Here is a 23,016-nt window from a genome sequence, read left to right on the forward strand (position 1 = left end):
GTTGATGTCCTTTCAGCAGTGAATTGGACAACTGAGTACAGCCACTTAAAATTGAGGACTTAGACAGCAAATAAAGGAGAAATTGTTTTCACTTTTCATTAGGTCAGCGACCAGAGGAATGTCAGTGAAAATTAGTAAGAATAAGGCTGAATGAGAACTTTCGTGATATGATCGTCTAGAACACAGCAGTGACTATAGATTCAATAGAAACATGCAAAAGGGAGTCAGATAAATGTTTAAAAAGGAAGCATCTGTAGGGTAATGTGAACGACGTGGGAGCGAGAGACTGGTAGATTGCTCTTTCAAAAGGGATGGTATAGACGAGATAGGCCCCCTCTGTGTTGCAATGTTTTCGTTCAGTGATGGAATGTGAGCATCACTGGTTAGGTCAATGTTTATTACGCGTCTCCAACCGCTCTTGAGAAAGTGCTGGTGAACTGCCATCATGAACATCATGCTGCCCAAGTGCGTGCACCCACAGTGCTTTTAGCGAGGGAGATCCAGGATTTTAACCCAGTGACACTGAAGGAATGGTGATCTATTTCCAAGTCAGGATGGTGAGTGCCTTGGAGGGGGGATCTTGCAGGTAGTAGTATTCCCATGTATTTGCTGCACTTGTCCTTCTAAGATGGTAGAGTGTTACGGTTGTGCTGTCTTATTCTATTGTTGAAGGTTGAAGTTTATGCATTCTGCCCAAACCTATCATTAACATTCTTGTAATTACTTATTAATTAGTCACAAGAGCAAATTAATTCTGGTTAGACTGTCCAAAACACATTCTCAAATGGAACCTGGAGAATTAACATGGTTTATTTTATTTTGAGTCATTTTCAGAAGCAATATAAAACATGACTAAAAACAAACAATTGCTTTCAGATGTCTTAAACATCATAGAGCTTTCACCTTTATATACACCATTTAAATTTTTTTAAAGGCATGGAATGAATACAATGCTGCCATCTACAAGTTCATAAGTTAAATTATAATTAATAATTACTTGTACAATTTACAATTACTTGTAACCTCAACAGATTTTCACAGCTTGAAGTATCTGGTCTGTCATTAGTGTTTCAACTAAATGCATATAAAACTTTAGATTTAAAAATCAATTTTTCCTCACCCATCTTCCTGTATAAGTTCAACCAACCAAAAATGACATACTGTTTTCAAAAGTCCATTGGCAAAAAAAGTTTGTTTAAAAATAAATCGTCATTGACCACAGTGATTCCCTCCTTTCACTTGTCACTCAGTTTTCACTGCTTCAGCGATTGATGATGCCAGAGTGAGAAAAACCTCCTGTATGTTAGTATCATCTTTGGCAGATGTCTCGATGTATCTCATTCCCAAATGTGCTGCTATCTGTTCAGCCTCCTCTTGAGAGATTTGCCTCTCAGCTGATAGATCACTCTTGTGTCCAACAAGGATGAAGATACACTTGCACTGGTCAAGCACAGTACCACTTTCATGCAGCCAGTTTGTAAGGTAGTCAAGAGACTGGCGATTTGTTAAATCAAACACCAACAGTCCACCAAGTATCATTTGGAGGTTTGAATATGTGATGGTTCTGAAAGAGAATCAAAAATAGCATAACATCAAGCCATGTCACTCTAAGTGGATTTTCCTGGCTAATAGACCATGAATGTAATAAATTAAAACAGAATGGGTAGTCTTCCAAATGTGCGCCCCTCTTCAACCATCCCAAAAAATCCAATACACGCTGAAACTGGAAAATCTATTCCACCATTTCTTGGACTTTAAGAACATCTTTCAGGCAAACATCTAGTCAGCGATCCAGTTGTAAATATTTTACGTTTGATATGTTGCAACAGCACCATAACATAGGCAATTCAGCCCATCTTGTCCACGCTGCTATTCAATGACATTATGACCAATGTGATCATCCTCAACTCCATTTTTCTGCCTCCCCCCACCCCCCCCCCCCCCAACCACCTGTTACGGAGGTGACCAATCCCCTCAAAATATTTTAAGATGATATCTTACACCCTCACTTTATCTTATTTTGAAGGCAAATGTGAAGCATTGTGTTCAAGTGTTGATGCAATTTGACTGGCCAAACTGTTCAATAATAAGCAAAACAATTTATTTAAACACTAATTAAAATACAACCAAAGAAAGAGGAATCTAGAATAACTGTACTCTACTGGAAAACATGACAAAATAATAGCTACAGCAACAGTTACTAATTAACTGTTCCAATGTAAAAATATCCATACATACACACACCTTGGTAAAAATCCAAAAAATAGTTTTGTCCCACAGGTTGCCCAACAGCAGAGAGAAACCTTAGCTTCTAGCTGTAACCAAGGGAAGAGATAGCTTCTAGTTCTTCACGTTTGCAACAGCAACTGTTTAAAGCTAAGCTTAAAAACTAGAAACAAAAAGAAAGCTTGGTCTGAGAGAGCTGGCCACATCCATCCAGGCTATCTCCATTGTTCAAACTTTTAAAAAACCCCAAGGCCTCACAAGCGGTTTACTCTAGTGACTTTGGTAGATTGCTCAACACCTCTTATTTACAATCTCCCTTCAAAACAAAAAAGGATAAAATAACCTTTTAAAGCCACAGCATTATCACATCCCCATTACCCTCGATTTCCTTAAATGTTTAAAAAAATGTCTATTTCAGCCTCGACTATACTTAACAATCCAACCTCAACAGACCTTTGCAGTGAAGAATTCTATAGATTCACACTCCTCAGAGAGAGAAGAAATGCCTCAAAATCTTAAATGAGATTTCTACCACAGGCATCAACAACTTTTCACATCTACCCTGTCAAGTCCCCTAAGAGTCTTGTATATCAAAGAACAAAGAAAATTACAGCACAGGAACAGGCCCATCAGCCCTCCAAGCCTGCACCAAAATATTTCAATTAGGTTGCCTCTCATTCTTCTAAATTGCAATGAGCACAGGCCCAGTGTACTCAACCTCTCAGAATGGGGAGATAAGGGAAAATGGATAATGTTTTGCAAATAATTCTGCTTACAAAATAATAGGAAATTTGCTCAATTGTCATAATGCTCACCATCTGGAGAAGGCATTTAAGATCAAAACCTACTTAGGTTTTGCCAGTCTCCAATCACTTCAGCACAACACGCATATAGGCAAATCAGACGTGCTGGACTTGCAACATGCATTTCTGGGTTTACAATTTAATAATTGCCAGGGACGTATGGGCAGATTGCACAGAAACATGCATGGTTACAGCTCAGGGCACTCAGCAGATTGTAGGTGCCATTGATAGCCCAGGATGAACATCTCATTTTGAGCAAGGCTTAGTAAATAGAAGCAGCAATGCAAAAAAAAAATCAAGCCTGTATCTAAGTTTGTGCAGCCTGAATTCTGTACCTGTCCATCACATACTGGTTTTGGAACGAGCACAGAGTGGAGGTGTGAATCAGGTCATGAAACACTGAACTTTCCTTTCTGTCAATGAAATAGCAAATTTTCCTCTGCCTTCCCTACCTCGCACCATTTCTGCGTGTGACCTTTTCATGGGTTGGGTAGGCTTTGGATGCAAAGCACACAGGGACTGCTTCCAGAGATTGGGGTCCCTATTGAGAGAACCTTGGGATAATTCCATTTATTTCTGTAGACAACATGCTGGGGTGGGTTGTCAAAGCTCTAAACTAAACCCTTCATCGAAGAGTTTGGGAGCACTGGAGTTGGGGGAGGTGGGTGGGTGGGGACGAGGGGGATGTCTGCTGCTGAGGAGTCAACAGCATTCTGAAAGGTAAATGAAAAATGCATTGACATCTTAAAATCTCACTATTTGATGCTGTACTGCACGTGCAAACTAAATTCACAGTGATAACTCAAAACAAGGAATCTCAGCATTGTCCACCCAGGTTCCTGGCAACATGACACACATGGACTTTCTCAGCTAGAACTACAAAATAACTTCCCTTTAATTAATTTGGAAACCACATAAATAATGGCAGATGTCATGTTTCCAGCTCCTTAGTGAAATAGCCCATCAGCTGTTCTATGGGCCGACCTTTCACCATGTTACTTTTTAAATTCAGTCCGGCCCCAATCTTTTTTCCGTGTAATAAACTTATTTCAGGATTATTACCAGTTTCTAAACTAGATGCTGCCTTTTGCTAAATTAAAAATTCATTTCCTAATTCTCCCCCAGAATGCAATGAAGACGCGGTCTTTGAGCATATTTATACGTAGCATTGGATAGATTCTTAAGTAACAAAAGTGTCAAAGGTTATGGGTTTGACAGGAAAGTAGCGTTGAATCCACAATCAGATCAGCCAGGATTGTATTGAATGGCAGAGCAGGTTCAAGAGGCTGAACAACCTGATCCTGCTTCCAATTAGTACGTTTGTGTACAAAACTTAAATTATATTCTCAAACATGACTTATGAACTACATATATGTAAAATAGAAATTGATATATGATAAATAAAATTACTACATTTAATTGCACTCAGTCTCATGCTTTCGATTATTAATCTGACTCTTACATGTTCCCTCAGTTTCACACACATCTGAAAGAGAGAAGAACAAAAACAAACTATACCAACAATCACGACATGTTGTATTTGTGTAGCACTTTAAATCCACTAAAAGTTCCCAAAGTGCATCATTGTAGTGTTATTACAAACAAACTTGACAGCAAACCATATATAATAATATTAAAGCCAATGGCCAAAGCATTGGCCAAGTAGATAGATTTTAAGAAGAATCTTAAACAGGAAAGTGAGGTCGAGAAGTGGAAAGGTGTAGAGAGAGAATTCCAGACTCTCGGATCTAGGCAGCTGAAGGCACTGATACCAATAGTGGCATAGCTAACATTTGAGCTCAGAGATCTCAGGTGTTGGAGCAGGTAACAGAGATGGAGAGGGTTGAGACTATACGGGAACTTAAAAACAAGCAGAAAATCCCATGGACCCTTTGAGGTTGCTTAATTTCACTTTGTCATTGTCAGGCTCTTAGATGACTCATGCATTGGTTATTCACCAAATAATATCACATTGGAGTATACTGTTATGTTCATGTTTTTTTAAAGTATTTGATGGGATGTGGGTATCACTGACAAGGCTAGCTTTTTAACTGAGTGACTTACTAGACCATGGCTATAGAGTCCTACACATGACTGTGGGTCTGGAGTAACATGTAGGCCAGACCAGGTAAGGATGGCAGATTTCCGTCCCTAAACAACATTAGTGAACCAGATGGATTTTTACAGTAATTGATAATAGTTTCATGGCCACCACTTGAGACCAACTTGTTACTTGTTATATTCTAGATTTATTAATTGAATTCAAATTCGACCAACAGCCCTGGTGGGATTTAAACCCATGTTCCAAGTGAAGTTGCCTGGGCCTATTGCTTACAGGTGCAAAGACATACACTGCACTATCATCTCCCCAGATTAACATCAAAGTCAGGGAATTCCAGGATTTTTAGGGTGTCCTTCAGAAAGAACATCTTGAAAACCACAGAGTTTGTACGGACAAATCTCAAACTGTCTCTCTCTTCAGAGACAAATATAAACAATGCTCATCCTACCCATGACACCCCGGCCTTCCTCCTCTCTCATTGCCCCTCGTGACCCTCTGTTGAACCCAAGGGAAGTCCCACACCCAGAACAACAAACAGATGCCAGTAAGTCTCTTTAGTCAGAAGATGTTATCTCGATCAGTCTGCTTTCACAGCTCTCGAAAGATTTTACTGTGGAATGCAAAGCTCATTAATAGTGTTGCTACGGTTAAATACTTGAGTTTGTCTCATAATTGGAAGAAATTTATCCAAGCAAAAACCTTGAACAGCTTGCGTTAGTTTGCAGAACTCAGTTTCATAAAATTCAATTTCTCACAAGAAAATAGGGTGAAGTTTTAACCTTTATCCAACTGATAAAAAGAGTTAAGATCAGGCTCAATAGTGTTGCATACTAGAAATTTTAGTAAGTATGGCATCTAGATATTTGACATCTTTTCGATTGGCAGTTAGGAAGTGATTGTTGAAGGGAAAGACCAAAACTGGTGATGTAAAATAAACAACATTGAAAATGGACTTTGGGACAGGTCCAGCATTCTGCCAATAGAGAAGCATTATTTATTTGCAGGTCACACATCATTAGATCTGATTTCCAAACTTGACATTAATCAAAGGCATCCTCCACATTTCGCTTGCCACGTAGATTTCAGCTACACGAGCAGGAACATTAGTTTGAGTGCAATATAACTGGTTTAACCAACTGTAATGCTCGATGCTCTATGTTCTATGAAGTTTCTACCATTCAATGTTTTAACTAATATGGTAAATAAGACTGGGGGATAAAAACATCATCTCCACAAAATATTAAAGATAAAACCTGTGCAAACCTGTGTTCCTTTTCTCCTGCTGTATCCCACACTTGTAGTTTCACTCTGACTGTTGGTTTGGTTTCCAGAACATAAATGTAATAATCCACACCAATGGTTTTCTGGAGATCTTCTCTAAATGTTCCTTCAGTTAAACGGAGCACAATAGATGTTTTGCCCACCGTGGAATCGCCCACCAAAATAACACGAAATTGCCAAAAGCACTTTTTGAGACTCTTTCGCCTTACTCTATTTGACAGCCCAGGTTGAACTGACCAACTCTGACCCATGACTATTAAATAAGGCTGTAGAAATGCTGAACTCAATAAAAACAGTCACCAGAATGAATTCTTTTCACTGAATCACTTCCCTCCCCCCACTACACCCTTCCTTTATAAATTTAACAGTTGGTTTGCTGATGTAATTAGCCAATGATTTGCAGCAGTCATGTCTTAGCCCCAATCATTGCACAGAAGGGGCTGTCTAAAACACACTGAAACTGTGAAGGTGATTGGCTACAAAATGAATACATTGTGAAATTTGGTAGCCATTAGTAGAACTAGATTGTTTGTAATAACACAGGGTTTGACATGGATGGTAAACTCAAAAATCAAATCTGTTTCAGAGATAGTAGGAACTGCAGATGCTGGAAAATCTGAGATAGCAAGGTGTAGAGCTGGATGAACACAGCAGGCTTTCCTGCTCCCCTGATGCTGCTTGGCCTGCTGTGTTCATCCAGCTCTACACCTTGTTAAATCAAATCTGTGTTGTTCTTCCCAAATTCAGCTCGGAGATTGTCCTAAATCACAGAAAAGAAAAGAAATCATGACTATTGACTTCAGCTTTTGTCGTTGGAGGGAACCTGTACAAAGGTTTCTTTCAGATTTTTGAATTTTGACTTTATTTGATTTATCCTTGTTACAACGAAAAGTTTGGTTTTGTGTTTAGTCAGCAGATCATACCATACTAAGTGCAGTGGGTAACAGAACAGAACAAGGAATAGAATGCTACAGCTGAAGAGAAGGTGCACAAAGAGTGAGGTCCACAATAGATTTCCAGCTTTCATTAAAAATTTGCTTTTTATTTGGATGTTTTATTTGAATACAGATTTTCTGAAATCATGGAAATACAAGAATTGTAGAACCCAATGCTGAAAGTCAAATTAGCATGTCAACACAAGTTGAAAATCTGCAACAAAGATCGAAAGTGTTACCAATACCAATAGCAGCTCAGCTGACAGCTTTACCTTCTGGAACTGGGAGCAATTCCAAATGAACAAAATGAACAATGGGGAAGGAGGGAGGACAGAAACCATAAGAGTGTCAGGGCTTTTTAAATGGAAAAACAGGGAACAGGCTCACATGAGGTGATGAAAAGAAATACAACTGGAAAAAGCAAAATCATTGTGAATAGTTAAGGTAGTCAAAGATAAACAACACTTTGCCAAAGGAGAGGCTCTCAACACAGGGTGGGGTCTAAAAAAACCAGAATGCAGAGAGGGAAAAAGAAGATATACATCAAGTTTCTCTCTGAACTGTTTCTTGAGACGCTTCGTCTCCACCTGAGAGAACAGAAAGACTGTCACTTTGCTCCCTGAAAGGCAGCACCTCTGATATTACAGCACTCCTTCAGTACTTCACTAGAGTGTGGACACACATTGGAGCTCAGCACACTGGGCAGAGGTTTGATTCTCTGATTCAGGGAGTACTGTTATCATTGACTATGTTCTAAGCAGGTTACAGATCCACTCAGTCCAGGTCATGTCAATCACATCAAGAAAGAACAAATGGTTGAACTTTTAGAAAGATGTTCCTTTTTCATCAAAAATAGCATTTTAAGAACTGAAATGAATGTGACCTTATGTAAAAATAGTTCTTAAGTTGTTTTGTCTAAAATGTTACATCCAGTGGCCAGTCTGATGTGGTCACGCATCATGTTAATCCAAAAGGTTTGATATTGGTCTTTCTAAAAATAAATGGATGGGTTATGAATAATGCTACATTTATTGGCCATCCCTAAATGGCCAGAGGATAGTAAAGAGACAGCCACAGTGCTGAGAATAAGGATGGCAAATGTTCTTCCTTGAGGAATGTTAGAGAAGCAGAACGGTTTTTTTAAAATTACAATTGATAGTGGCTACAATTACGCTAGATTTTTGAATCCAGTCTTTCAATCTATGTTTCATTATGTGCCATAACAGGATTACTAGTCCAGAGGCATTACCACTGCACTATCACTTCCTCTTAAATGGTTGATTAATTCACTTTAACCAAAGTGCTTGTAGGCTTATTAATCCTTTGGTCTCCAACCTATCATTCTGTCTAATAATGTTTCCATTCGGCACCTTGGAATATTGATCAACATTGTTCCAACCAACTCAGAAGAAGGAAATCACCTCTTCCCTTTTCATCAAAACTGAAAGAACTGCCGATGCTGTAAATCAGAAATAAAAATAGAAAATGCTGGATAAGCTCAGTGGATCTGGCAGCGTCTGTGAAGAGAAATCAGAGTTAATGTTTCAGGTCCAGTGACACTTCTTTAGAACAGAGATCTGAGGAAGGGTCACCGGACCCGAAATGTTAACTCTGATTTTCTCTTCACAGATACTGCCAGATCTGCTGAGCTTTTCCAGCAACGTCTGTTTTTGTTCCTGATTTAGAAATCCATAGTTCTTTCCATTGCCTTTAAGGAAACTCTGTTTTCCAAGGCAATGAAAGTATAGGCAGAGAAAGAGACAGCTAAACAATAAGATGAGAAGAAACAGGAACAGGAGTTGGCCATTCAGATCCTTGAACCTGCTCTGCCATTCAATGGCTGACCAATATTCCTGACATCCATTTTCCGGCCCTTTCACTGTAATCCTTAATTTCCTTAATGGTCTATCTCAGCCTTAAATATACAGAAGGACTCTGCCTTCATAGGTCTCTGTGGCGAGGAATTTCTAAGAGTCACAACCCTTTTGGAGAAGAAATTCCTCCTTTTCTTCATCTTAAATTGGTGTCAATTTATTCTGAGACTGTACCCTCTGGTTCTAACGCCCCATGAGAGAAATGCTGTCAGCATTTATCCTGTTAAGCCCCTTGAGAATCCCATATGTTTCAATGAGATCATCTCGCATTCTTCTAAATCCCAATGAGTTGAGTCTTAACCTGTTTAACTTCTGCGAATAAAATAATCCCTCTATACTAGGGATCATCCGAGTGAGCCTTCTCTGAACTACCTCCAATGAATGATATCTTTTCTTAAATAAGGGGAACAAAACTGGTCACAGTGCTCCAGATGTGGTCTCACCAGCACCTTGTATGGTTGCAGTAAGACTTTCTCACAGTTATACTCCAACCCCCTTGAAATAAAAGCCAACATTCCAATAGTCTTCCCGGCTACCTGCTGCACATATATGCCAGCTTTCTGCATTTTGTGCTCGTACAAGTCCCCTTGTGTTGCGGCATTCTATGGTTTTCCTCATTTAAATAATACATGTTTCTTTCTGTTCTCCCTTTCCAAGTGAGCAACTTCACATTTTCCCACAATTCAGGTTCTTGTTACCTCACCTGACAAAGGAGCAGCGCTTCGAAAGCTTGTGATTTTAAATAAACCTGTTGGACTTTAACCTGCTGTTGTGTGACTTCTGACTTTGTCCACCTATATCATGTGAAATAAATGTCAGTGCGCATTTTGGAGTCCAGCCAGGGAGTCTTCCATCTACTTATAAGTGACACTATCATACACCTGTGAATTAAATGGGAGATGTGAATTTCTTGACATTGACTCGGTCGCCTTGTTTCAATGTCTTTTTATAATAACGACAATTTTAGTGCAGATGGTTTTGTTTCTTCCACATGGGTCTCACAAAGCTTGCTGCAATCTCTAGTCAGGTGATTCCACTGTAGCCATTTTAGATTGATGTTGCTTTATTTTTAAAATAATTTAGTCCCTGTATCAGTCTCAGGTATGATAATCAGTTGATGGAGATTAAAGTTCATCAATCTGTATTTGCCACTATCATAACATTAAATATGCTATGTAAATAGAAAGCTGCTAATGTAGGCAAAGGTCCCATTTCCGACTGCTGTTGAATGAGTCCCTGCTATAATATCCCAAACAATATCCAACACAGGATCAAAAATCAACCCACCACACCAGTACTACAATGTGAATGATATTGTGTTCAACAACAATCGGAAGTTAATGACATTTCTTCCACCTTTGCAATCCCAGTATTTAACAGCCTATCATTGGCTTTGACCCTGTAGAAAGACTTGCATTTATTCAACATGTTTCACAGCTAGACATCTCAAAGAACCAATCGCATACTTTTGAAATGTAGCTGCTGCTGTGACACAGGAAATGCAACAGCTAATTTGTGTACACACCAAAAAACACTGCGGCAATGATCTGAAAATCTGCTGCTTTTGTGGTGTTGATTGAGGGATAAAAATTGGCCAGGACTCTGGAGATAACTTTCCTGCTCTTCTTCAAAATAGTGCAATGGGATCTTCTACATCCAGCCAAGCATGTAGGCCGGGGTTTAACCTTGCATCTGAAAGACAGTAAAATGTGAGGCTGGATGAACACAGCAGGCCAAGCAGCATCTCAGGAGCACAAAAGCTGATGTTTCGGGCCTGGACCCTTCATCAGAGAGGGGGATGGGGTGAGGGTTCTGGAATAGATAGGGAGAGAGGGGGAGGTGGACTGAAGATGGAGGGAAAAGAAGATAGCTGGAGAGGAGAGTATAGGTGGGGAGGTAGGGAGGGGATAGGTCAGTCCAGGGAAGACGGACAGGCCAAGGAGGTGGGATGAGGTTAGTAGGTAGGAGATGGAGGTGCGGCTTGGGGTGGGAGGAAGGGATGGGTGAGAGGAAGAACAGGTTAGGGAGGCAGAGACAGGTTGGACTGGTTTTGGGATGCAGTGGGTGGAGGGGAAGAGCTGGGCTGGCTGTGTGGTGCAGTGGGGGGAGGGGACAAACTGGGCTGGTTTTGGGATGCAGTGGGGGAAGGGGAGATTTTGAAGCAGGTGAAGTCCACATTGATACCATATGGCTGCAGGGTTCCCAGGCGGAATATGAGTTGCTGTTCCTGCAACCTTCGGGTGGCATCATTGTGGCACTGCAGCCCAATGGTATCAATGTGGACTTCACCAGCTTCAAAATCTCCCCTTCCCCCACTGCATCCCAAAACCAGTCCAACCTGTCTCTGCCTCCCTAACCTGTTCTCCCTTTCACCCATCCCTTCCTCCCACCCCAAGCCACACCTCCATCTCCTACCTGCTAACCTCATCCCACCTCCTTGACCTGTCCGTCTTCCCTGGAATGACCAATCCCCTCCCTACCTCCTCACCTATACTCTCCTCTCCACCTATCTTCTTTTCCCTCCACCTTCGGTCTGCCTCCCCCTCTCTCCCTATTTATTCCAGAACCCTCACCCCATCCCCCTCTCTGATGAAGGGTCTAGGCCCGAAACATCAGCTTTTGTGCTCCTGAGATGCTGCTTGGCCTGCTGTGTTCATCCAGCCTCACATTTTATTATCTTGGATTCTCCAGCATCTGCAGTTCCCATTATCTCTGAAAGACAGTGCTGTCTTTGACAGTGTGGCACTCTCTCCTGTTGCACTGAAGTGTCAGTCTTGATGTTAGTGCTTAAGCCTCTGAGGTGGAATTTGAACCTAGTATCTTCTGTTGGGGGAGGTCAGATTGCTGAGTCACAGCCAGCCACATTTTGCTTCATTTCTTTCTTGTAAATAAGCACATGTTGCTGACATTCTGAGCAAATTTAATTCACTTTCTTTGATTTCTGTATTGCTATTTCCCCTCCCACGATATGGAGGTTTGCAGACAATCAACCAAGATTAAAGTAAAACATAAAACGGTGGATGCTGAGAATCTCTAACAAACACAGAGATTGGTAGAGAAAGTCAACAGATCTGGCAGCATCTGTGGAGAGAGAAAAACAAGAGTTAACGTTTTGAGTCCAATGATCTAGCTTGCGTTTGATGTTTTATGTTTTTGTTAACGAACTTAAGGCTAATAGCTTGGAAGTAATTTTCCAAACAGATCTGTAGCAGTGTTCTGTAATCCTGGAGCAATGTAAACAGGATAAGCTGCAGATAAGAGTGATTTCAGTCGGTATTTAAGCGGAGGAGAGGCAATCTCCAAACTTTGATGCTGCCATCCAATCCCACAAGAGCTATGGGATTGAAACCATCATCATCTGTCACTTGTCCGCTCTACTTGGCTTGTCCTCCTAATGAAGCTTTACTATCCCAGTCCACAACAGAAATGAGAAAAGCTAACTCATACAGTAACAAATTGGTGTTGGTGAACACGGTAGCTGAGGCTCTCTTGATAGCATTCTCATCCATGAGCCAGCAGTTTCCTGCTTCAAATCCCATTCCAGAGCTCCACAGCCAAGATTCAGCATTGTACTACAGATGCACTACACTGTTGAAGGTGCTGTCATTAAGATGAGTTGTCAAAAAGAGGTCCCATCTCCCTGCGCAGGTGAATGTAAAAGTTCCTGTGGTGCTATTCAAAGTTTGATTCAAAGATTGAGAGTTCTCCCCAGGGCTCTGACCAAAATCTGCTCCTTCATTACTAACATTAAAAAATGTGGTCATTATCACACTTCTAAATATACAAACCAGGAGTGGGCACTTTGCGGTATCTCTGTCATTCAATATAATACCACATTCCTGCTTTACCCCCCCCCATACACCTTCATGCCTCTAAAATCTGAAAAGTTATATCTTTCTTGAATACATTCAATGACCTGGCCTCCACAGCCTTCTGTGATAGAGAATTCCACAGTTTCATACCCTTTTAGGTGAATGTTTATGCACCTGAATCCTAAATCATGTATCCTGAGACTGTGTCCCTGGTCCTAGGCTCCTCCTCCAAGTATCAGTTAGAAATTGATACTTTTCAATGAGATTGCCCAAACTCTGGTGAATACAAGCCCAGTCGACCCAATCTCTCCTCATAGGACAGTGCTGTCATCCCCAGTATCAGCCTGATGATTGTCTGTTACACTCCCTCAATGGCAAGTATATTCCTTTGTAGGTAAGGAGACAAAAACTGCATGTAATATATCAGGTGCGGTCTTAAAAAGGGCCTGTATAACTGCAGTAAGTCATCTTAGCTTCTGAACAACTTGCAAAATAATTGCCTTTCTCAGAAGGCTAAAAAAATTTGGCATGTTCACAATGACCTTACCAATTTCTATATATGCACTACAGAAAGCATCCTCTCTGGGTGCATCTCAGCTTGGTTTGACAACTGCTGTGCCCAAGGCCACAAGGAATTACAGAGAATTGTGAATGTAGCCCTGTCCATCACACAAACTCGCTTTCCTTCTGCTGATCCTGTCTACACTTCCAGCTGCCTTGCAAATGCAGCCAACATAATCAAAGACCTCTCCCACCCCCAGTTATACTCTCTTCCACAACTTCCATCGGGCAGAAGATACAAAAGTTTGAAAACACGTACCAACAATTTTCTGATGAAGGGTCTAGGCCCAAAACGTCAGCTTTTGTGCTCCTAAGATGCTGCTTGGACTGCTGTGTTCATCCAGCTCCACACTTTGTTATCTCGGATTCTCCAGCATCTGCAGTTCCCATTATCTCTCTTCAACAGATTTAAGAACAGCTTCTTCCCTGCTGTTATCAGACTTATGAATGGACCTGTCATATATGAGAGTCGATCTTTCTCTGCACCTTCTCTGTAGTTGTAACATTATATTCTGCATTCTGTTCTACTACCCTGATGTACTTATATAAGCTATGATTTGTCTGGATTGCACATAAAACAATACTTTTCACTGTATTTCAGTACATGTGACAATAATAAACCAAATCAAATCAAATAATTGCTTGCTGCATTTATCTGTCTATTCTCCCAAGGTGCAAGGTCACCCAGATCCCTTTGTACATCTACACTTCCCAAAGCACGGCACTATAAATACAACTCTTCCTTTCTGTTTTTTACACCAAAGTTTACAATTTCACATTTAGCTGCTTTGTACTGTATCTGCCATGTGTTTACCCACTCATCAATCTAAATAACCTTGAGATCTTCTTGTATCCTCCTTACAACTCACAATCCTGTTACGCTTTGAGTCGTATCTGGTTCCCTCACCCAGATCATTGACATATCTCATGAAAATCTAGGGCCTAAGTACTGATCCTTGTGGCACCCTACAGTCACTGCCTGCCTCTCAGAAGAAGACCCATTTATTCCACTCTCAGTTTCCTGTCTGTCAACCAATTCTCATTACTTGCCAATGTATTGTCCCTATTCCACAAGCTTTAACTCTGCCTTTGAGATTGTATTATCATGTCTTTTATAATCCGTACCAGCCTTTTCCCTACTAATAATCTTGGTCCAACTGCTCTGTAACTTTCTGCTTTTTCCTTTTTCTCCCTTGTTAAACAATGGGGTTATATCTGGAGGGCACAGTGGCTCAATGATTAGCACTACTGCCTCACAGGGACCTGGGTTTGATTCCACCCTCAGGCAACTGTCTGTGTGGAGTTTGCACGTTCTCCGTGTGTCTGTATGGATTTTCTCCAGGTGCTCCAGTTTCCAGTCACTGTCCAAAGCTGTGCAGGTTGGGCGGATTGGCCATGCTAAATTGCTCATAGTGTCCATACTAGGTCAGTTAGCCATGGGAAATATAGGGTTACAGGGATAGCATAGTGGGATGTATCTGGGTAGGATGCTCTTCAGAGGGTTTGTGTGAACTTGAAGGGCTGAATGGCCTGATTCCATACTGTAGAGATTCCATGATATGCCTCCCTCCAATTTGTAGAAACTGCTGCAGAGCCTATAGAGTTTTGGAAGATGACCACCAAGGCAACACTATTCCCAAAGCCACTCCTTGTAATATTCTGGGATGTAGATTATCAGGCCCTGTCGATTTGACAAACTTCAGCTCCATCAATTTCCCCAGCACCATTTTCTCACGAATACTGATTGCCTTCAATTCCACCCTCTCACTAGACCTTTCTGTTCCCTAATATTTGTGAGAGCTTATTTGTGCCCTCTTTGGTCAAACTGGAACTATATTGGACTTGAAACATTAAGTCTGTTTCTCTCAGATCTGCTGAGTTTCTCCGGCACTTTCTCTGTTTGTTTCAGATTCCCAGCATCCACAGGGCTTCGTTTTTATGAGAGGAGCATTATTCAAGCTGCCAATCCCATTCCTGATTTCCATCTCACACTTTCTGGTGGAAGTGTGACCGTGACAGTTGGGTTTTCCTTCCCCACCCGCTTCAAGTTCCTGTTCCAAATTTATATGAGAGCCAGGTGAAGCCAACACTAATGGAGGAAAGGGATTGTTGAGAGGTAAACAGGTCAAGTATAAATCAAAGGAGGAAAAGATAAGTTAAAAGTTCACTAATAACTCAGCAAGTTTATTGACTGATTGCCTGACCTCAACAGATCTGCTTTTGATTGTAACTTTGGTGAGATAATCCCACTGTAGCTGATCTCAGCTGGGAAGGAGGGATATGAGATTTCCTCAATATCTATACATTAAGGAGGGGGGAATAGGTCAGTGTTTGCTCTCGCAGAACTTTCCAGCAAATACACCTGGCAGTAAACATGGAGAATCAAGTAAAGGTGTAGTGCAGTGGATGGTTTGTGAGGTAGAGTGACACCAACAGCAAAAATTCAATCCCTGTGCCAAATGACATCACTCCAAAGGTCACTCTGCTGGATAAAGGTCACCAGAGACTTGGTGACCATCAGATTAAAGTAATCACCTTTCTCTCCTAATGAGAGAGGAACCTGTGGTGACTTCCATGTTTTACATTCAATGTCATTGGACACAAATACTAGTCATGTGATTGAGTGGCAAAGGCCCTGCTTCCTGGAAAGCAGGAAGTGGGGAACTGATAACACACATGAACGAAAATCATTTTTATTCACCCATTTGATGTAGGTGTCACCAGTTGGACTATTTATTTTGCTTTGAACTTTGGCTTTCTAAGCGATTTCGGAGGCAGTTAAGAGATAGCCAATTGATGTGGGCCTGGACTCACCAGTAGGCCAGACAATTGACAATGTTTACTGGTCACTAGTCACCTGCCTATCTTTTTATTCTAGATAAGGAATAGCAATTCGAAAGCTTGTGATTTCAGATAAACCTGTTGGATTATAACCTGGTGTTGTGTGACTTCTGACTTTGTCCACTCCAGTCCAACACCGGCATCTCCACATCTTATCCTCCTCCTTGAGTTAATGATCTACAATAAATATTTCAATCATCAGACAGTACAGAATATTGATTAAATTATTCATATTCCTAATTTGATCTCAAACCATCAATGTGTTAATTAATGCAAAGCTAACTATTTGTTCCTTAATTACCCTAATAACCAGTGAAATGTGAACGTCTTTGCTGTTTGTTTGTTCTAGATAATCCTTTGTTTTTTCTTTAAAAACTCCATTGACTGCTTACGAAAATAATTTTTCACTATTTTCCACTGATAACACTCCCTACAGCCTTTCATATTCCCTTCCACAAAGCAAAGTGTCTTGCAATAATGAAATGAGATTATTGCCAAACCCAACATTGAATAAACAGAGACTCACTTCAGTTTTTGGGATATTGTCAGAAATCTCCTGTTATGATTACTCCTTATATTCATGATGATCAAACACAGTCTTAATGTCGAGACAGCTTCAACTTTAGAGGAAAATAATTTGTAAGAAATCCAGTCTCGAAATAATGTAGAATTTTCTTTAAAAAAACTGATAATTGAAAATCATTAGGGGTGAACTCCTATTTCTTTGCCACTGGAGAAATGTGATTGAACTAAACTGATTGGCAGAGTAACAGGATTTGATTCAGAAACTGAAAGCAAGTGGGAATACTTCTGGGCAAGAAAGATATGGGAAAAACAAATCTGAAGACCACAGAGTTTTTGCAAAATATACACTTTATTCATCAAATATCTAGAGGTACATTAAGAATATTTCAAAGTTGGATATTACAGAAAATGTATGAAAGTCCAACTTTTATCCATTGCACTCTGAGTTACTTTGATCCAGTTGCAATGCATGTGGCATTTATTATTTGCATTTGGTGACAAGTTTAAAGACCAAGGGATTACTGGAAGGCAATAACCTAGTGGCATTATTACCAGATTATTAATCCAGAGAACCACCAATGTTCTGGGAGATCCAGGTTCAAAACCCATCATGGCAGGTGGTGGAATTTGAATTCAATAAAAAAATAATCTGGAATTAAGGGTTAAAAGAAACCATTGTCAATTATTGTAAAAACCCATCTTGTTCACCAATATCTTTTAGGGATGGAAGCTACTGTCCTCACCTGGCCTAACTAAATGTGACTCCAGACTGAAAGTAATGTGGTTGCTGCTTTACTGCCTACTGGGCAATTAGGGATGGGCAATAAATGCTGGCCTAGTGAACTAAAAGAATTCTGAGTTACTAGTCTCTTGGTACACTTTGGCTGGAAGGGCTTAGGCAATTTCTTTTTCCATTGTGTCTTTACAGGAGGTGCCCCAAGCTTTATTGCCTCCCTCAGCAGTTAGTCTCATACCTTGGAACATGTCAGTCTGTAACACTCAGTCAAGGCCATCTCTTTGCACTGGAAGACCAGCAGCAAGGCTCTGAACAAACAGACAGAATTTTGATTTAGTTCTCCAGGAACAGATGGTGTCTGTCTTCATATTCACACAGTACAGAGTGCTGTGTCACAGAACTGCACATGGCGAACCTTGACAAAATCAGAATTGGTATTTGTTGGAAAGCTCTGGAGATGGGATTAATAGGCAGGACTTATAGAACTGCATCTTCAGCATTTCTTCAGTGGTTTAATTATAATTTTTATGCTGATTTCACTCCATACCCTCAGACAAGATTGTTCGTGCTGGAAGTCATTTGGCATCTCTCTTGATAAATCACTTGCCTCCTCCAGTCATCTGCCAGTCCACTTTTATCATGCTATCCTCAAAGGTTTATTGAAAGATATAGCCAATGGTTGACCAAGGCTTGTTAGGCCCTCAGGAATCACAGCAATCCACTCTAGCTTCAGCAAAATTATTTTTCATCTGAACATGCCACAGTGAGAAATCATTTTCTTTTCTTTAAATAACTAACCTTCCGGGTCAAAAGCTCCAAATTTTCTTCATCACATTTTCAAGACACTTTCATTCACATAACATTTAGCATGAATGTGGGTGCTAATTCTTCTGAAAGTTGCTCTTTTGGGAGGTTTTCATCACTGGCTTAAGCTTTGTCCTGGCTCGACAGCACAACTGCGAGTCTACCCTTTCCATGGCCAGCTGTCTTTACTGCCACGGCTTCTCTCCATCTTTAATCACCATTTGACGAGCTGGCATTTCAGAATTCACTGGCGTCTCATTTATCCCTAACACAGGATAAGCTAGATATATCTTTTGTTGATGTTTGATATAAACTGCTGAATTCTGATCAGCTGGTAATTAATTTCTGTTTGGGAGACGCTATGAAATCTTAGTCATCTGTTACAGAACAATGTTGCTCCTCTTCAGAAATCTGACACACCATGAAGAACTGGCTTTGAGATCTGCAATGCCTTTTTTTTGGCTTGTTTCAGGGTGAACATTTGGTGAGATCCTTGAAAAATACTGACCATATTCCCAAACTAAACTAGCTCCACCTGCTTACACTTGGCCCATATCCCTCTAAGCTTTTCTTATTCATGAACTTATCCAAATGTCGTAACGGTACCTGTATCCACCACTTCCTCTGGCAGTTTCCATTGACATACTTTGCAAACTCATCTTCCAACCGCAATTACATGCCAAGCTTTCCTCTGTGCGTGCATTTATTCATAGGCATCTATCTATGCTGTGTGGAGAACTTATTCCAGTCTCCAATGATTTCTCTGATATCTTGAGCCCTGCAACTGCTCAATTATTTTGTCTGCTCTGCAATTTCAGTGAGTTTAAGATTGAACTGGGCTGTTTAGATTAGATTCCCTACAGTGTGGAAACTGGCCCTTCGGCCCAACAAGTCCACTCCGCCCTTGAAGCATCCCACCCAGACCCATCCCCCTATAACCCACACACCCCTGGACGCTACGGGCAATTTAGCATGGCCAATCCACCTAGACTGCACATCTTTGAACCGTGGGAGGAAACTGGAGAACCCGGAGGAAACCCACGCAGATACGGGTAGAATGTGCAAACCCCACACAGACAGTGTGGAGGCTGGAATCGAACCCACGTCCCTGGCGCTGTGAGGCTGCAGAGTTGACAAAAATGCAGCATGCACCGGTGAAGGGGTAGCCATGACATCAAATATTATGTACAGAGACATGAGGAGCTGCCTTCACTGCTGTGCTACCATATAATTCCCTCTGGTAGTTTGTACAAGGGCACGTTTGATTTCTGTAGCAGGTTTGCAATTCCCTCCACCGGGAGCTTTTACTTTCCACAACACTTCAATGTATCACCTTATCAAAACCTTCTGCAAATGTAAGTACAATGCATCGACTGGCTCTCCTTTTCACATAGTATTTTCTCAAAGAAGTCTAATAAATTGTTTCAACATGATATCCCTTTCACCAAACCAGGTTTGCAATGTCTTCAGAGATAATGGGAACTGCAGATGCTGGAGAATCCAAGATAATAAAATGTGAGGCTGGATGAACACAGCAGGCCAAGCAGCGTCTCAGGAGCACAAAAGCTGACGTTTCGGGCCTAGACCCTTCATCAGAGAGGGGGATGGGGAGAGGGTTCTGGAATAAATAGGGAGAGAGGGGGAGGTGGACCGAAGATGGATACAGGAGAATATAGGTGGAGAGGGCAGTATAGGTGGGGAGGTGGGGAGGGGATAGGTCAGTCTGGGGAGGACAGACAGGTCAAGTAGGCGGGATGAGGTTGGTATGTAGGAAATGGAGGTGCGGCTTGAGGTGGGAGGAGGGGATAGGTGAGAGGAAGAACAGGTTAGGGAGGCGGGGACGAGCTGGGCTGGTTTTGTGATGCATTGGGGGATGGAGACGAACTGGGCTGGTTTAGGGATGCGGTGGGGGAAGGGGGGATTTTGAAGCTGGTGAAATCCACATTGATACCATTGGGCTGCAGGGTTCCCAAGCAGAATATGAGTTGCTGTTCCTGCCACCTTTGGGTGGCATCATTGTGGCACTGCAGGAGGCCCATGATGGACATATCGTCTAAGGAATGGGAGGGGGAGTTAAAATTGTTCGCGACTGGGAGGTGCAGTTGTTTATTGTGAACCGAGAGGAGGTGTTCTGCAAAGCAGTCCCAAGCCTCCGCTTGGTTTCCCCAATGTAGAGGAAGCCACACCGGGTACACTGGATACAGTATACCACATTGGCAGATGTGCAGGTGAACATCTGCTTAATATGGAAAGTCATCTTGGGGCCTGGGATGGGGGCGAGGGGGGAGGTGTGGGGGCAAGTGTAGCACTTCCTGCGGTTGCAGGGGAAGGTGCCGGGAGTGGTGGGGTTGGAGGGGAGTGTGGAGCGGACAAGGGAGTTGCGGAGAGAGTGGTCTCTCCAGACGGCAGGCAAGGGTGGGGATGGAAAAATGTTTTGGGTGGTGGGGTCGGATTGTAGATGGCGGAAGTGTCGGAGAATAATGCGTTGTATCCAGAGGTTGGTGGGGTGGTATGTGAGGACGAGGGGGATTCTCTTAGGGCGGTTATTGCGGAGGTGGGGTGTGAGGGATGAGGTGCGGGAAATGTGGGAGACACGGTCAAGGGCGTTCTCGACCACTGCAGGGGGGAAGTTGCGGTCCTTGAAGAACACGGGCATCTGGGATGTGCGGGAGTGGAATGCCTCATCCTGGGAGCAGATGTGGCGGAGGCGAAGGAATTTGGAATAGGGGATGGAATTTTTGAAGGGGGGTGGGTGGGAGGAGGTGTATTCTAGGTAGCTGTGGGAGTTGGTGGGCTTGAAGTGGACATCAGTTTCTAGCTGGTTGCCTGAGATGGAGACAGAGAGGTCCAGGAAGGTGAGGGAATGTGTTGGAGATGGCCCAGGTGAACTTGAGGTTGGTGTGGAAGGGTGCAATGTCTTATTGTCATGGACTTCTCTAAGCACCCTGCTAAAACAGAGACATAGTCATAGTCATACAGCACAGAAACAGACCCTTCAGTCCGACCAATCCACAGCAACCATGTTCCCAAACTAACCTCGTCTGACCTGTTTGTGCTCAGCCCAAATCCCTTGAAACCTTTCCTGTTCATGAACTTATCCAAATGTCTTTTAAATGTTGCAACCAAACCCGCATCCATCAGTTTGTCTGGCAGTTTATTCTATACACAAAGCACTCTGTGTAAAATAGTTGGCCATGACTTTTTCAAATCTTTCTCCTCTCGCCTCAAAAACATGCTCCCTAATTTTGAACTCCCCCACTCGAGAGAAAAGACCCTTATCATTCACCTTATCTGTGCCCCTCATGATTTGGTAAACATCAAAAAGGCCACCCCTCAACTTCCTACGCTGTAGTAAGAACTACCAATGCTGGAATATGGCATACCACAGTGAGGAGTTGGAGGAACACAGCAGGCCAGGCAGCAGGAGAGGAGCAGACAAGTTGATAAATTCAGTCAGGACCTTCTTCAGAAATGACCCATTTCTGAGGAAGGATCCCAGCCCGAAATATCAACTTTCCTGCTCCTCTGATGCTGCCTGGCCTGCTGTGTTCCTCCAGCTGCATGCTGCGTTCTCCCAGTCTTTTCAGTCTAATTTTATACTTCAAATTCCAGGCAACATCCTGGTTAATCTTTTCCAAACCATCTTTACTAAGAACTTCAAACATTTTCCATTGCAGACATTACACGATCGGGCCTGAAGTTTCATGATTTCTATCTCCCCAACCCCTTGTTGAAAAAAGCAGTTATACTATCTACCAATTTAATGCAACCTTCCCTAAATCAAGGGAGTTTTAGAAAGTTACAATCCACGCATCAACTATCTCATTAGCCACTTCACTTAAGAGCCCAGATGAAGTCCATCAGGACCCAAGGACTTGTCAATTCGCTGCTCTAACAATTTTCTCACTGGTGGTTGTAAATTTCTTCAGCTCCTCCATCCCTTCCATTTCCTGATTTTCAATTGCTTCTGAAATGTTACTTGTAGCCTCATGAAATATACCTGTTCAATTCACGTGAAATCTCCTTATTTTCTAATCTTAATTCAGCAGACTCACTTTCTATGGGACCAATGCTCACTCAGTTAACTCTTTTCTCTTTAAAACAGAAACTCTTACCACTTGTTTTTATATTTCCAGCTACCTTTCTTTTCTATTCTAATTTTTCTTGTCTTATTAATCTTTCAGTCATTCTTTTCCATTTAAATTCTGTCCGAACTTCTGACCTAACATACATTCGTGTAATTATATAACTTTTTTAAAAGTTTGATATGATCTGCAATTGCTATTAATTAATGTCTTGTGGTTGCTCCTCTGCTCAGAATTAATCTCTCTCATTGGCACATATAAAAGAATAGAAGAACAAAACAGAAGTACAGCGCAGGAACAAGCCCTTTGGCCCTCCAAGCCTGTGTCAATCATCATGTCCTAACTAATCTAATAAACAAACCTTTTACCTTCATTTGGTCCATATCCCTCTATTCCCTTCCTATTTATATAACCATCAGATCCCTCGAATTTTGCCAACATGCCCGTTTCCACCACCCCTCCTGGCAGTGC

General features: G+C 41.7%; 1 protein-coding gene across 1 annotated transcript; it reads right to left on the reverse strand.

Moving 5' to 3' along the window:
- Window positions 1–951: 951 nt before the first annotated feature.
- On the reverse strand, window positions 952–6,675 carry LOC125465165 (ras-related protein Rab-39A-like). Its single transcript, XM_048558370.1, has 2 exons — window positions 6,355–6,675; window positions 952–1,564 (listed from the first exon to the last, which is right to left on the reverse strand). Exons 1-2 carry the CDS (start codon window positions 6,621–6,623, stop codon window positions 1,243–1,245), a joined length of 591 nt encoding a protein of 196 aa, XP_048414327.1. The 5' UTR covers window positions 6,624–6,675; the 3' UTR covers window positions 952–1,242.
- Window positions 6,676–23,016: the final 16,341 nt, after the last annotated feature.

Source organism: Stegostoma tigrinum, chromosome 24 (genome assembly GCF_030684315.1).
Source record: "Stegostoma tigrinum isolate sSteTig4 chromosome 24, sSteTig4.hap1, whole genome shotgun sequence".
In the NCBI taxonomy this organism is placed as follows: Eukaryota; Metazoa; Chordata; class Chondrichthyes; order Orectolobiformes; family Stegostomatidae; genus Stegostoma; species Stegostoma tigrinum.